Below are 17,045 nucleotides of genomic sequence, written 5' to 3'. Positions count from 1 at the left end.
GTGCTTCTGAGACCCACATTTTATTTGTGAATTTGATTAATGATATGTATTTCTTCTGTAATTGCAAATGGTGTTTTTTGTCATGTTTATGGTTGTTTTTGGGTTAGGGTTAGTGAGATACAGTAATGCCAGATAATGATTTTTCTTTTTATTGTAATCTTCTTCGTATGGAGGCAACTTCCAGTTATTGGTCGTCACAACAGCTGAATGAATGTGAGGTAAGCATTGGCCCCAAAAGAAACTTGAGTATTGTGGTGGCTCACAGGAGCTGCTCCACATCTTATGGTACAGTGGGGTAAACTAGCTTACTGTATATGAATCTGTTTTGGGGTTTTTTGCTCTCATTTTTGTGTTTGTTGTGATTATGAGGCTTAATCAACAAAACAGCTTACAGTTCAATGCAGCAGGAAAACTCAGAAGATAGAGACATATTTGAATGTTTCTGCACGTCTTCATTTTATTTCCGCTGTATTTTATGGTGTAAAACAGGCCGGTTAAAAAAAACCGACTGAACAAACTTGTACAGCTACCTTGTTGTCATATATTGATAAATTATAGCTTTTCAACAAGCTTCACATATGTGCATTGGACAAGACGTATGAAATGACTACAGCAGCCACAATACCAAACTCTCTTAAAATAGACACAAAATCCCAGAGTGAACGAAAGACGAAACCAACACAAGCTCAAGTTCTTGGTCAAGCGCTTCACCTTGAGCTGAACACTGAACATAACAGTTAAAATCATTCACATGATTGTTACTGGGTGGAAGATCAGAGAAATGGCTTTAGTTTAGGTCACTGATGGAAGCTCTGCCTCCGAGGTGTTATTGCTGCATCACTAAATAAACATGTTCTTTATTGAGCAACAAAGAGACAGTATTTGCCCCCAACTATCAACAATAAAGTGATCATGGGATGTGTTACAACAAAGCGAAGCTAATTCGGAGATTAAAGCGCCCGAGAGCTCCGTGAGAAACCAACTCGGCTCCCGTAAAAATGCTTTAAGATGCAGAAAAACGGATTAAAATGTCACTGATGGTTGATTTGAAATGCATGACCGCGTGACTCCTGTCTCACATAAAGTACAGGATCCGCACTTTGACTGGGGATTAACGGTTAAAACAGGAACTTTTGTGTGTGTAGAAAGTGTGTGTAGGCGATGGTCTCTGAAGTTTTCACACGAAGCAGTAGATCTCATCGTGGCCACAAAAGTTCCACCTTTTATCTCCGCTGCAGTTACTTCAGTCATTACAAACCAAGAAGGCACACTGAGAGAAGAGACCATCATTGACATGCAGGTCCACCTCCTCATTTCCCACCTTCTTATTTTTCACTAAGAGCTCCATAGCCGTTCCTCATAGCCATTTTGAGATGGCCATTGGAAGTCAAATCTTCTTCGAGGATGTTGTTCCTGGCAGCGAACATCTGGCTGATCTCCATAAAGGTTTTGTTCTTGGTCTCAGGAATAATGAAGATGGTGTAGACGGCCACTCCCAAGCAGATCACACAGAAGATCAGGTAACAGTAAGGACCTGTAGCATTCTGTGGAGGAAGGACACATGAAGGCAGGATCACAGAAAACAAATACTCTTCTGACTTTCTTTACAAAGACAATTTGTTTCCTTATACTTTCCTTGAATAATGACATTCAAGGACAGTAAAAGGAAACAAATTGTCATAGTTAACAAAAAGTGTTCTCCCTTTAAAACTACTACTTTTGGTCAATAATAGGACCTTTAGACAGAAACAGGGCACAGGGAAGCTAATAAAAGCAGATTAATATGAATTTGATTCAATCTAAGTTTTTAGTTTTTATTATTCTGTACATTACTCTGTACTGTACTACCAAACTGCATTTCGTTGTTTCAGTACCTGTACTCTGCTCAATGACAATAAAGTTGAATCTAATCTAATCTCCAGTGAAACAGTTGGCTGCACTGCAGCTAGAACAAATGTTGAGGAGCTGAGACTGAACCGAAACAGTAAAGTTGCGCGCCTCCATAGAACTGAGGGGAACTGCTTAGTTGGGTGATACTAATCTTTGGGTTATGACACAAGTATTTAAGCTGTTGTTCATTTGAAAAATATTGATTAGTGCAAGAAATGGAGGGAACTTGTGGTGAGACTTACACATTATAAAAACACAAGTCTAAGGCTTTGTTAAGTCTTTTTTTATATTCTTGTTGTGCTGTCAGATGTAAAGTTTTTTAGCAATTTATTCAGTTTGATTATAGAACAAAGATCGTCCGCGATAGGACTTTAGCGCAGATTAGCACAGAGGCTGAAGGCAAGGGGAAACTGCTAGCATAGCTCAGAGTGAAAAATATGGCTTTGGACAGCTCTGAAGCTGTTCTATTCATAGCTTTTCTATTAAATTAAAACCATCAAATACCGCATGATGCCCATGTGTTTTTAACATTTGGGGCCAGAATTCATGCAGATTTACATCGTCACACTCAACGGGACACATCATCGTCCTCTTTACTTTGTGTCTGTTGAACCAGACCCATACTGAGGACAACGAGAGACAGCAAGGTCACTTTTAATTAGTCATTTTATTGGTATTTGGGGAGTCACCTACATTCCAACGAAACCAGACAGCCCATATCATAATTGCCACGAGTCTGACGCAACAGATCCCGGATGCAATGTCAAGATGATCTTGATGTTCACCATGCCAACTAGGCTTGAGATGCAAAATAAACAAAACATTTGGGCACATAAGATTTTGAGTTTGCTCTGACCTCTAGGAAGGGAAAGACGAAGCCAATGGTGAAGTTGGACATCCAGTTGAGGCATCCGGCCACAGTGTAGGCAGCCGGTCGATGTGACTGCTTGAACAGCTCTGCAGTGATCAGGAAAGGCACTCCAGCTACACGGAGGAGACAAAAAGGCACATGTTTGTATTATTTTAAAAGCCACACTTTTGACAACACGGTTCATCAATTGGTCTGATCTAACTAGGCATCCTATCACGCTGTCATCATACAAATCACAGTTAACCACTCAGTGCACCTGCATGAATCCATCGGAATTAACACCAGCATCTTCATTCATCAATTAGTTTATCAAGATTCCCACTCAGGGCTATTCTTTGGCAGTCGTTCAAAATAAACAGAACAATGATATAGCAAAATGATAAACATTCCTCAAGCCCCTTTTTGCTATTATCTTGCACTGATATTTCTGCATGCACTTCATTATGTGTTCATTATCACTGAGTGATCGTAGATTGATAAGAGAGGAGGATGTTTTGTCAACTTGGCAAAAGTTCAACTCCGAACAGGAGACGGAATCGCTTCGCCAGGACTTGAGCAAGTCATTAGTTTGATATGCAGCATCTATGAGATGTTGTCCAGGCTCTAAACACATAATTCTTCATTGTTAGAAGTGAAAGCTATGAAGTAGAAATATGCATTAGTAAAAGCTCTAATGATGAGCCTTCCGAATGATGTCCTCATTATCTGTTCACGATAATTGCAGAGAGGAAGGTTTAATATCGTCAAACCAATAACGAGGCCATAATTTGTCAACATCTGCAGTATGTATGGGGGGCGTCATTGTGCATGTGAGGTTTCGTCTGAAGGAAACCGCTAGCTTATGAACAATGAGCCATTAAAAGTCTAATTGCAGCTACAGAAATCCTCGTCCGCAAGCCGAGGAATAGATTTTTGCCATCTTGACGAATGGCGCTATGTAAACCAGATTTGTTCTAATTCATCATCCTCACAGGTCCACTCAACGTGGCTCCCGAAGTTGTAAACTATTGCCTCTTAATTCAGTTCACTCAACTCATCCGGTGTACAAATGGCTGTGGGAATGGATGTAGTGTGGCAGTTATGATTTCCTAATTTACAAGACTAATGAAATACAATATCTCTTCACAGTCAGAGGAGGAGTCGGGAAGAGGTGGTGGTGCTTTTTGAGATTTGGTGCCTGCGATTGTGCAAGCTTCCAGCAGGGAGCAGTGTTATCTTACACACAGGGCAGCCCAAAATCTAGTGTGGTTTCTATGGACTGGAGATGTTCTTTTTTTTTTTCATCAAGTGAGATGCAGAGAGGGTTTCTGAAGTGTTTACCTGGACCTATGCAGAAACCAGCAATAATCCCGACAACGCAGCCCACGCTGATGTAGCGCATGAAGGACAGCTGCGCCTGTGATTGGTCGAACACAAGTCATGAGTCTGAAGTCACGAGTTGTAAACATCAGTACACAGTTTACAGTTTTTAATTATTCAATTGACTATATTAAATACTTCTGATTATACGTAACATATTATGTACATAGAAGTAAACAGCTATTTCTGTAGAAGTGATGGGACAAAACTGTATTAAAATGGACATCTGAATCTAATATAAGGTGTCATCTGTTTGAGTCTGACAAATCCAGTGGATACCAACCAAATGGTGCAGCAGTTTAGTACAAATTTCCATCTTTTTGCTATAATCCTTCTATCGCAGCTCAACGGGGAAACAAAACTTTAATACTAATTTAAAAGAAATCCACTCAATTAGTGTGACTCAGAATGCTGAAGCCTCACGTAAGCTCCAGATAAACCTTTAAATATTTGTTTTGCACAGAATAAGGACTTTAGCTTTTGTCCTACACCACTTGCATTGCTATGAACAGGAGCGAAGATTACAGCAAGCAAAACTGATTTACATGTTTGTACAGTGTGGGCACCTATTCTTACATGATGTTTTTCTGAAAAACAAAAAACAAATAGACAACATAAATTAGACAGTTTTTAGTTTCATTAAATATTATTGTAAATGTGTTAATGTCCTTAGCCCCATGTACTGTGTGCCCTGCGCCACAATCCGCAAGTTGATGTTAATTTATTCCTGATTAGCAGGGCATCAGATGACACTGTACCTGGAAGAGGACAGACACTGTGATGCCAGTACAGCAGAGACCCATGAAGAGGAAGCCGCCAATCATCAGAGGTCTTCTGCCCAGACGCTCGATAGCGAAACACTGCAAAACGGACAAAGAGGCAACATTATCAAGAAGAAAGAAACATGTGACTTTTTATCCTCTGATCATTAATTTCAGCCCATTCCATGTTTACTGGTGCACCATCGCCACATGCAGTATTTCAGTTCCACAATTTAATTATGACGGTGAGCGAGCACAATACGAGCACCCTGCATCTCAACTACACGGGATGCAGTCGTTTTTAATGTTTTCAACTGCACCTGTGTTTTTCCTGCAGTGACAAGCCAAAATGTATGCTGGGAAAAAGGTCTATAGCCTAATCTAGTTTATAAAACTCTTCCCTAGATGGGCCTTCATACAGTACAACTAATGGTTATTTCCTTTAGGAATTAATCAGTCTGTTTATCATCAGTTGATTGATCAAGTCTATTAAAATGCTCATCACAAGTTCACAAAGCCAAAAGGTGAGGCTGGCAAATTACTTGTTTTGTCAAAACAAAACATCAAAACCATCATATTATTCATTAATTTACAATTATTCAAAATGGAGAAAAGCAACAAATCCACACATTGGATTAACCAAACAATTGTCTGTGTCAGCACCATATACAATAGTGTCATAATAGTGATATAATGTTTCCATCTTGGTGTGTTTAAAATGTGAATATGTCTACTCACCCCCAGCATCCCAGAGATGACCTCAATGGCACCAGTTGCCACAGTCGTGTACTGGATATGAGGTTCTGGGATTCCTGCGTTCTTAAAAATGTCATTTGTATAGAACCAGATCTGAAATTAAAAGTGACATGAAGCTTATTAATATGATAAATATGTCACACCACAGACACCCACACACACACACACCCACACACACACACACACACCCACACACACACACACACACAGATGCTTTGAAACTCAAAGTTTGCCTTTTTTTTTTACGAGGAGCCAAAAAGTCACTCTGCTTATTTGGCGTTTCCTCGTGATTCATCATAGTAATCATTATCATCACGCCGACCATCACTCATGCATTTGAGATACAGCGTTTCATCAGTATGGACTTCTGACAAGTGCTCCCCCTGAAATTAATTTGTGTATTCTCATTAATCACACTTTGCTGATGCAACATCCATCATTGATGAGGTGTGGACAAGATCGTGATTGGTGCGCTTGAATGCTGTCTTGCTGATTTAGTAACCATACATACATGCTACTTCATCACCATTGCAGCACTGATGTGGGCATACACACACCTATAACTAAGCAGAAAACATACACAAACCATTTGAAAAAGAATTGGGACCAGTCATATGGTTTTAAACACATTAATTGTTTTGGAAAATTACATACTAATGGGCTGAAATTCTTCCTCGCTTAACTGAAATCTACTTTTACGGCTTAACAATTAATGGAAATCTTATTGAAATTGCAATATGTCCTACTGTTATTTTAAATAATTGTTAAAGGCAAAATGTGAGTCAAAGTATTATTTTAAATTAAATATTGTTGGGCTGCAGAGATGTCCTGGCCTACACATCATATTCGACAGATATAGAAACACATATTTGGTACCGAAAAATATGACACCATAACCTACTAATATGTTTTTCAATGAAAATAAAAATATCAGTCAAAATAATCACAATTAGATATTTTTTCAAAATGTTTAAGACCTACATTAATAACAGAAATCCTGTGTTATTTCAATCAGATTAGATATTTTGCGCTTTACTGGTGACTAAAGACTATTTACATCCACGCTAGGAATAATGATCCTCTTTTCTTCCCATGGTCTTCTTCATGCATCCATCCAGAGTTATATGCCAGATAAGCAGTAAGCAGAGCAGCCCGGGCATATTTCCCTCTGAGACTTCCTCCAGCTCATCCATGCCAAACCCTAGCTGGTTCTGGACCAGCTGACTGATGTAGTCCCTCTGGTGCATCTCGGTGTACAACAAGGTCTTCTCCCAATTACACAGCCAGAGGGAGGCACCTTGAGGGGACTCTGCACCTGTCTGAACCATCTAATCCTTTAAACTCTGAGTTCTTCCTGGATCATTTAGTTTCTCGCCCTGTTTGAGTATGAGTTGTGGAAAGCTATAACTTATTCAGGTCACTACCTCAGTGATGGTCAGAATAAAGACTGGCCTGTGACTCAAGAGTCTTGTTTTGTAGGCAAGATATAAGGCCATGGTAAGAATAAGAGGTGCTTTATCTGTGTAACAACAGGCACACAGATAATACGTTTTATCCTTAAGGCATATTACATCTGAATATACAATAGGTACTTGTTTTCCATCTTAGAGAAGAAGAGGACATGTGTGCAGGCAGTCAGCTGCTGCATGTCTCACAAGTCTCATGATGCAATAGACTTTTTCACGTATATAAAACAGTTCCACTTATAAGAATATAAAATACATATAAGAATATAAAATTTCCATTAAACAAACAGCAAGATATACATTTGAGCATGTATGTTAACACAAAGGGTGAAGGTCTACTGAGCTCAGAGCAAAAGTAGAAGCACTTAAGCATTTACACAATATACTTAAGTAGAAATATATACTAAAGTAAAGATTTTCCATTACACGTCACAATCATTTTTACCTTTACATGCGATACCTGAACTCCTTCACTAGCTTCCCATTTTCTGCCTAAAATGAACCAGACACCTTAAGCCAGCTAGAGGATCTTGATGACCACCATCAAGTATTACAGACCATTAATGGACAAAAGGACAACATCATCAGCAAGACAGTTGCCTTGATAAACTGTCCTTGAAAAAAAGAGAGGGAATCAAGTGCAATGAGTTTCACGTCATGTCAAGAGTGCAACAAATCTCTCACTTTCAGTGTTTTGGATTTTAATAAATGAATGACTGAGAAAATCCACACAGTGTTTCCCTCACATTTGACCTGTCTGCAGTCAGCTGAAGCATCTTTACCGCCCTAAACATTTCCAGATGACCTAATTTTTTCTGCATGTATTTATCTTCAATTTCTGAAGTCAAAAGCATGTTGCCCTCAACTTTTAAACATTGTTTGGTTGCCTCTTTCTCATTTAGATTAGAAATCATCAAACAAAATGACTGAGGGAACATATAGTCTCTATTCTCTTCTTGATAGAAGAATATTTATGTTCATGTGGAAGGACCCACTGCCACCAGCATACTGACATTGTAAGGGGTCATGCTGCATTACATTAGTTGGTATTTGTCGTATATACTTATCTGTTAATATAAAAGACCTTAAAAAAAGAAAGAAATCTTCGGATCTTCGGACATCAAGCTCGTTTTCACTTTAAACAAAATGTCTGATTTAGCATTTTGTGTTACAGATTTATTGCACACAGCGTTCAGACACATGGATTCGTCTGTATGTTTCAAGTCTTCTAGTGTTTCTAGGACAGTGGGACTCAGTGGGGTGCCCCCCCCCCCCTGCTGGGAAATGGTACTAGCATGTGGGCCAGCATGCACAGAGCTCCCGTCCACATGGAGAAATGAGTATAAAGATGTGTCTGACTGTGTGTGTGGATGGGAGGACCTTCTCATGTAACATAGAGGACCAGGAGATAATGAGGCGTGGTCCTGTTGCCCCCCTGCTCAGTCACTCAGTGGCTGCATGTGGGACTGTGATGTATGGACAGGAGGAGGTGCACAGCAGCAATATGAGCGCTCACTCTCACATAATAACTACACAGTCTTTGCACAACACAAACAAAGACAGAAAGGACAACAGGCACCACAATGCTTTTCACACTCACCGCATCGATGCCAGACAGCTGCATGCCGATGTTGACCACCGCAATGGTAATGACCTGCCAACGAACACAGCGGTCCCTGAGCAGGCCCCAAACGGAGACGGTCTGGATGGAAGACAGAGAGCGCTGTTCCTCCTGCATCTCATCAACCTCCGCCTGGATATTTCCTTTCGGACGGTACCACTTCAGGGCTAAAAGGACAGAAAGAAAAGCTTTGACCAGTCCTGAGAGAAACTTAAAAAATCAACAGGAAACAGAAGACATGATCAGCATTCTGAAAAGGGGTGACATGAACAGGTCCATTCATCCTAGTACAGTGAATTTAATTTGTTATCAGACGTGACAATCAAGATGAAGACACAGTCTTTACTCCACATGAGCAAACATAACGAGCTGATTTGGTAGAGAAGAAAACAAAGAGTCCACTTTCTAACCTTCAATGGTGGCGTGAATATTTCCCTTCTCTATCAACAGGTACCGTGGACTCTCCGGAAACCATGGCAACAGCATCAGCTGGATGATGGTAGGAAACACCACCAGGGACAGGAGCAGAGGCCAGTACTCTTCCTGTGTGAAAACAAAACATGACACATTACTCAATGATAGTCAATCAGCTGCTTTTAATAATCAGCCTATAATCTGTAATACGTATGTACTACTTTTATAAATGATATAAAAGTGAGACGTGATGAACCACAAAGCATGGCATTGCCCCCCCCCCCCTCTACTGTATCAGACAGAACTGGGCAGATGGAAGAATCAAGTTCCAGCAGATACAAGAGGGACATGTCATATAAAAGATTATCTGATTATAACAGTGTGTTCACGCGTTGTATCCTGCTACTTATTCATGCTTATAAGTGATTTGTGAATGTGCCATAGTTTACAAAATTACACTGGTGTACTTAAAATAGTTTCAAGCTCACGTCTGTGAGTAAAATAAAATAGCATCTGGTGCGTGTTTCTGATGCAAAATCAGGACTAGATAGATAGAGGACAGACGACGGGACTTGCCGCCTGAGCTGATGCATATGCCCCAAACTCACTACCAGAATGAAATCCATATCATGTAAAAAACTAAAATGGTACAACGGGACGAAGGATGAATCTGTTCAGACAGAGAGCGTATTAACCAGCCACAAACACAATAAAGCAAGCCTGTGTAGCGCTTCAACGCCACGATGTTAGTACCTTTCCCAGCAGTTCAGAGAGTCCCAGGACCTGAGCGATGAAGACTCCAAGACAAATGTGAATGCTGGGAACGAGGCCCAGGAAGCCTCGCAGGTTCTTGGGGGCGATCTCACCGAGGTACATCGGCACCACACTGAGAGAGATACCTGTGGGAGACAAGAGGGATTACCATGAGCTAAACCAGGCAACAGATGACACAATTTAAATGTGCTCTAAAAAATCTAACATATGGCGGGATTTATTTTTTGGGGCGTTTGTTCATAGTTACAATTACATTTTCTTGTTCTTAATGTCAGACATTCTCCAACTTGATAAAGGTTGGTGGACTGTAAAAGACCCAAATAAGCATATTTGCCCTTTTTGTATTTTATGAATATAAGAGGATGTTGTCAATCAAACCAACAAAACCAAAAACTAAAGCAACATTTTTTCATGCGTTACATTTTTACAAACTGTATTTCCACATGCATTTGTTTGTATTATCATTTAGTTATTATATGGTGAATGGAAATCCATTGTAACAAAAAAGGAGGGATTGATCTCAAAAAGGCCTAATGAACAAAATCAAAACACCTGCACTTCCAATTCCAATGAAATAACTGCAAATCAACGAAAGCAAATGAAACAGCTCTGCATAGGCTACAAAAACATGCAGCTACACACAGTATTTCTCTCTTCAATGTGCTAATGTAGCTTTGTGCTATCCATCTGCAATTTCACTTTTTGCTTCAGCTTTTTGTTGCGGATGAATGTAACACATTGTAACTCATTCGGTCATTCAGGAAACAGGCAGGCCTACCTGAGTGTATTCCTGTGATGAAGCGTCCGACAATGACCATCACAGGCATCCTGCACGCTCTGCTGAAGCCCATAAGAGCTCCTCCTATAAACACCAGCACAGTGGCTCTCACCAGCGTCCCTTTCCTGTTTGACAATGTTGAATAAAGAGCAATGTGTCCAAAGAATAAGACAACTGTCAGGAACACAGGCTGATGACACAAACATAAACATGCACTGAGCGTGTGTTATACACCCAAAAAATCACCCACACACACTAACCTTCCATATTTGGTTACCAGTTTGCCCACCAGCAGGGCCCCGGTCATCCCACCGATAGCAAAGATCGACACGGTGAGGGAGTACAAGACGGTGAGGAGCTCCTCATCCGGAGCCCAGTCGTAACGTTCTATCATCGTCTCATTGTAGAAGGCTTTGATGTACTGGTGGAGGAAGGAAAGAATTAGGTTAATTTAACGTTGTCCAGCAGGGGAAAGATAAATAAGCCATTACAATATACATAGACTAAGTGGAATTACAAGATCATTTCTCTTTTTTTCCAATAAATTCAGTTTTTAAAAAACATACAAACATCTATTTGAATTTGCCCCCCCCCCCCCCCCCCCCCCCCCCCCACACACACACACACACACACACACACACACACACACACACACACACACACACACACACACACACACACACACACACACACTCCAATGGACCCGGAGCAAAAAAATGGCGTCACCATCATCATGAGTAACTATTTCCAACAGTGCCACACATCCAAATGTCAACATTAGTCTTGCCATTTGCACAGCACTGCTGCACTCGGGCATGGGATGAAGAGATGTTTGAGTCAGCGGGAGAGGCAGCCATATTGAGTCGACAGGAAGCTCATCGAGCCCCCACTGTCAAAGTCAAATCAAATTTGACGATTAGGGATCATAAACTGCGTGCTTGATAAAATGACAGTGGTTGTTCTTGTGGTGTGACAGAAATTTACGGTAAGGGCCGACAACATCCCTCAGATTTCATTCAGGTTTATCTGACAGTGAGGGCTCCGCTGAGATGTCCAGGAGAACCTATTACATTGAATCCAATTCATCTCAAGAGACACAATTCAGTCACTCTCTGCGAAACAAGACATCAGAAAGCAGAAACAGGAGACGGAAAAATCAGAGTTTAATTAGCGTGAGGAGTTTTAGTATTAATACTGATCAACGGATTAATTAAAAGATGAATCATTTTGTTTGTTAAAATACACAGAATGATCATTTGAAGGACTGGCCCTGAAGGAGTTCAGTCATGAAAAGAAGGGAGTGACGTTAATTCGTCAATCTCTAATGGAACTCTGGACAGTGTGCCTTCAATTTGTCCAAGAATGTCTCCAACACGTGCGGGGTACTGTACAAACTGGCACTCTCTGTACAGTTCTGACACATAGCTGACCAGTTCATTCTTCATAATCATTACGTTGCAACAGCCTGATGCTGGTTGAGACCGAACTAATTGAGGTTACCTGCAGATCTTGCGAGTGTAATCAACATACCTGCTGTAAGAAAAGGCAGTTGTGGATGACATGCTGATAATAATCAGACACAGATCTTTATAGGCTTGATGGCCTATACTTGCCAAATATTTCTCCTACAGGATAAAGAATGAATCAAATTGTAACGTGAGCTTGAATGGTATACGCTGGATATCTGTTTTGGTATCGGTAATAACCTTATTATGTGGATCAGTAGACATTACCGATCCGCATTAAAAACTGTTTCTTAGTCACTGTTGATATAAATCCAGTGATTCTACCTTTAGTTAGTTGCCAACTGGGGATTGAGCACCACAGCGATGCTTGGTGCACGATATTGCTTTATTATTGTGAGCAGTTATTATTCTGTCACTTGAACAGAATTCTCACAGCAGGAGTCCCATTGTTTCCTGTTCTTCTCTGTTTCATTTACTGCAGTGGCTTAATGTTGCGAAGTAATGAGTAGTTCTGATCTCATGTAACCTTATTCAAAGAAAAATGATCAAGATCAATTCCATGCAGATTTTAAATAGCAGGGGGAGAAGGAGCTCTGGTCAGAGGAGTACTCTGTATCAGCCTGTACCTGAATTTATCAGAATCAGTATCTGGAGAGAAGAAGGGCACACGGAGCACATGGAGACTCAGCAAAATATCTAAAAAGGCACCAGAGAGGGAGAAAAACCTCACTGGAAACCTCAGAAAAGTACCACTTCAATAGTGCAACACTGCACCTTGTGACATGTTCCTGCACATCGATTTAGCCACACTGAAAGTCTAGCGACGTCATTGACACATAGCAAGTGATACACAGTAATGAGTGTTCAAAATCAACAAGAAGGGAAATATTTCATTGTTTGACTTCTGCTCAATGTTAGCCAGCCTTTGCTTCGTGTTGTGCTTTGAGTCACGTGGTGTCAAGACCAATTTAAATGATGTCAGAACAGAAGAAGAATAAAAGACAAACAGGCGACTAAGAAAGTCATAAGAACAATGACCGTGACGTTCTCTCTGCAAACAGATGCTGATTTCTCCCTTCGACTATAAAGCCAAAAATACACTTCAAGGCCAACACACTTCAATCAAAACAAAATGATTTAAAAGATTGAAAAACACATTGTAGTGTTACTGCTACTCAAAACACTTAATCTCTCCTCCTTTGCTACGGCCATCTACCTGAAATTCTCTCATCATGTAATCTGCTGACTAAGACAAACAAAGGTAGTTAGTTCTTTATGTAAAAACTCAACTCACCACCAAATGAACCTCCTGCCACACCTAAAGTTTCATTTGGAGCACACAGGCATAATTATGTCACATGACACACAGCAGTCAACAGTGAATCAAAGGACGCTGAAGTCACATGGACCGTGGTTAAAGGTTTGACCTCACCACATTAGTAGCAGTTTTGGAATACGTGTGACAATGATCATTTGTCTGTAATTGAACAAGATAAAGCTGCATAGTTCAAGTTAAATCTATGTGTTGTGTGCGAGAGGTCAAATCTACAATTATCACCCAAATCTGCCCCTCGGCTTTAGGTTGAGTTTCAGCTCATTGTTTAGCTGTGCAACCAGCAGCTGCTTTGGTTCACATTCAACGCTCTCGTAGTGCTGTTTTCAGTGAAAAAGCTCTCAAAACCCACTGTGCATTAGATGTCCCGCCATAAACAGCAAACAGACACAGTTAGCTGGTGAACAACGTGATGCATTTAGTAGCTAAAGGGACATATATTTCCCTCAGGGGATGGTGGAGACCAAAAACAGAGCTAAGAGAGATTATTAACATTAGGAGAGAAATATTTGACTTACATTCATCAGGTGGACAGAAACACAACTCCAAATGAATGCTAATGTTTCTTTGTAACTGCTGGATCTGTAAATAAGCAACTGTTGTAAAACATATTATCCATATTGACTTAAAAGGCAATTAGATGTAAAAATGTTTTCACAGCGGATTTTGGCTGCTCCCAAGAAGCCTAAAAAACAGGTATTGCAGGTTTTATTAACTTTCTTGCTAAGCGTTGAATGAGAAGAAATAGCTGCTGGCTATCCAACATTAGATCTGTAAATTAAAAATAGAGATCTGTTTGTTAAAAATATTATCCATATTGACTTAAAAGGCGATGAGAGCTGCTGGCTATCCGACATTAGATACACAAAGACATAACAGCATGTACATTCACATAAAACTACATTTTATCATTTCTCTGCATATATATATATATATTAAAGAAATGAGATATAACATGTTAATTAGTAAGCTTTAAAGGTAAGAGTATTCTTTTTTTTACTTTGGACAGCACCAGGCTAGCTGTTTTCCCCTGCTTCCAGTCTTCATGCGTAGGCTTAGCTTAGACTAGAGTCTTGCTCTTTACACACAGATATGAGTATATTCTAACTACCGGCAAGTGAATGGTGAGTGGGGGGGTCCATGGCCAAACAGGAATGGTGCACAGCTTAGTTACTGCACGGCAGTGATGGAGCAGAGCACATGATGGATAAAAAAACGCAGGACATCGATGACACGGTGAGGCTCAAGCAGCCTCTAGATTTGATACACACACCCACATGACTTGAAATGAAATTCAATCTGATCTTTACTGGGTCCATTAACAAAAGTCATGCATAGCGTATAAGGAGTGTATCCATTCATTCATTCTTGGAATATGTGGATCTCTCGGGTTAAGAGTGAAAACTATTTCAATACTTGGGTGGATGGTGACGAGAGTGGTGATTAACACGATGTTGATGACGTGGTGGGGTCACAAACCTGTGCAGGAGAGTTGACGACTGCCAAATTGTAGCCATAGAGCATGGAGCTGCCGAACGAGGACAGGAAAGCCACCGCCAGCAGAGGCTTTGTAAGATGCTGAAGAGAAGATGGCGAGATAAAGTCAGAGAGTCAGAAAAGCTACACAAAACAATATCCAGAGGCCTGAGATTACAGAAATGAGTTATTAACAGGACGTGGGTATAAACGTAAAGGGTTTTTCTTAAAGGGATTTTCCCATATAAAATGCAGGAAGTGTAAGCTATTAGCTTGGACTAGAAATTCACAACAGATGTGGGTTCTTTGGGTTGTGAGCTGAAAAAGAGACAAAAAAACCCCCCAACATTCAAAATGACCAAACTCTGCCAGCAAGGTACATCATATGGACCAGTTAAAAGCTCCAAAACTAACTGTTGAATGCACTTTGTGTCTATTTTTCTAGACCTGTCTGCAGCTCGTAAAGAGATTAGCTCGCTGTGTAGGAGTATTTACCAGCATTATAAGGGTAAATGTTACATATGAATCTGTGATCTTTGGACTTCACAGCAGAGCTGAACAGGCACTGAGCGGCACGTGACAGAATCAGAAGGAGTGAAACAAACCGGCACCTGGATACTGGCCAGATCCTACTGGCTCACTTTGAATGAGCAGAACAAATCACGAGTTTGCAGAAAACACTGATATATTGAAGAAACAACAGCTCCAATTCTCACAAGTTGAACTCAACAACTAAAGCTTGCAAAGGGCATCATGGTTCTTCTGTTGGCCACGCCAAAGTCACATGAGCCCCTCTGTCTTTAAAAAGGGACGGGGCAGCCTACTGTATTTCATTAGCAACGGCCTGCTGCTACCCTTTTGGCTGCTGTCCTAAATTCCAGCACACAGAGCTTAGCTGACCTCCAAGGTAAGAGGCCAGGGGGATTATAATGTGTTTCTGAGTGTCCATACCGTTGGATGGCGCTTGGAGAAAACTGGTAACCCCAGCCTTCAACAACTCATGTGATGTTTCCATCATTTTAGATAAAGTCAGGGTTTAAAGAACCTGCTCTATATATAGAATATATATATATATAATGTGGAAATGTAGGAGGCTCTGACTGGACAATAAAAGCATAAATGACTTAAACACAGAAACCTAATTTAGCCGGTTAATAGCCTGAAGGACAGAGTCAGACACGTGAAAATAGCTCACAGCAGACAATGCTGCCCTGTCTGCTCTCAATTAAGTTTGCTTATCTGTTGGATGTGCAGCTCTTCACATGTTGCACCCGTTTGGTCAAAGCTCAAGACTTTTTTTTACTATATCATTTATGGTCCTTTTTATTTTAGATAGATAGATAGATAGATAGATAGATAGACAGAGATAGATAGATAGATAGATAGATAGATAGATAGATAGATAGATAGATAGATAGATAGATAGATAGATAGATAGATAGATAGATAGATAGATAGATAGATGGTTTAAATTCAAGGTCAGGTCAGGATGATCTCACAAAATGTTGTGACTAAAAAATACATTATGAGAGTTGATCTTCATGTCAATCATCTCTACACATACACAAAACTCACCGCGTTGGGTTTTCCATTATTTTCCAGAAGTAGTTCCTCCGCCATTTAAGTCATGAATAATTACTCCCCCTGTGTGCTCTGCTCGTCTGAGATGAGAAACAGCTCGTCCGCGCAACTTTTCAAACTCGTCACTCCCCATTTGTAGTTTTCAGACGTGCTCGTGGGGCAGAGAGGAGGCGTGTCGTGTTGACGGGCGGAATTAACAAGCTTGTCAAGCTCCCGATCTCCAATCATCGAGGCGCATCGCAGAGCAGGCCCGTCCCAGCCGTGAGTCGTTTCCCCCGGTCCATCAGCGATCACATGAGTCAAGTGGTTTCATCCTGCGTCCCAAAGTGCCCACAGTTCTTGTTAAATAGCCTATGACTAACTGTATCCAGGGGCGTTTTCGGGATTAGTAAACATTAGGGGCATGGCTCAGACTCGGGGGCACCTTCACCGACAGAAGGTGGAGAATCTCAACACTGAACTTTGATATCTAAATTAAATTACTTGACCGTATAAGATA

At 40.6% G+C, this 17,045-nt stretch overlaps 1 protein-coding gene across 1 annotated transcript; it reads right to left on the bottom strand.

Moving 5' to 3' along the window:
- Positions 1-1,325: 1,325 nt before the first annotated feature.
- slc2a15b (solute carrier family 2 member 15b) lies at positions 1,326-16,585 on the bottom strand (the record flags this gene model as incomplete). Its single annotated transcript, XM_079160074.1, has 12 exons — positions 1,326-1,544; positions 2,747-2,874; positions 4,082-4,157; positions 4,879-4,980; positions 5,620-5,730; positions 8,704-8,891; positions 9,135-9,267; positions 9,892-10,037; positions 10,691-10,815; positions 10,951-11,111; positions 14,969-15,067; positions 16,541-16,585. The coding sequence occupies 12 exons, from the start codon at positions 16,583-16,585 to the stop codon at positions 1,326-1,328; spliced, it is 1,533 nt and encodes a 510-aa protein (XP_079016200.1).
- Between the last annotated feature and the right edge of the window lie 460 nt (positions 16,586-17,045).

The sequence above is a fragment of the Pholis gunnellus genome (assembly GCF_910591455.1).
Source record: "Pholis gunnellus genome assembly, chromosome: 5".
Taxonomy (NCBI): domain Eukaryota; kingdom Metazoa; phylum Chordata; class Actinopteri; order Perciformes; family Pholidae; genus Pholis; species Pholis gunnellus.
This window is presented reverse-complemented; position numbering and strand designations above follow the sequence as displayed.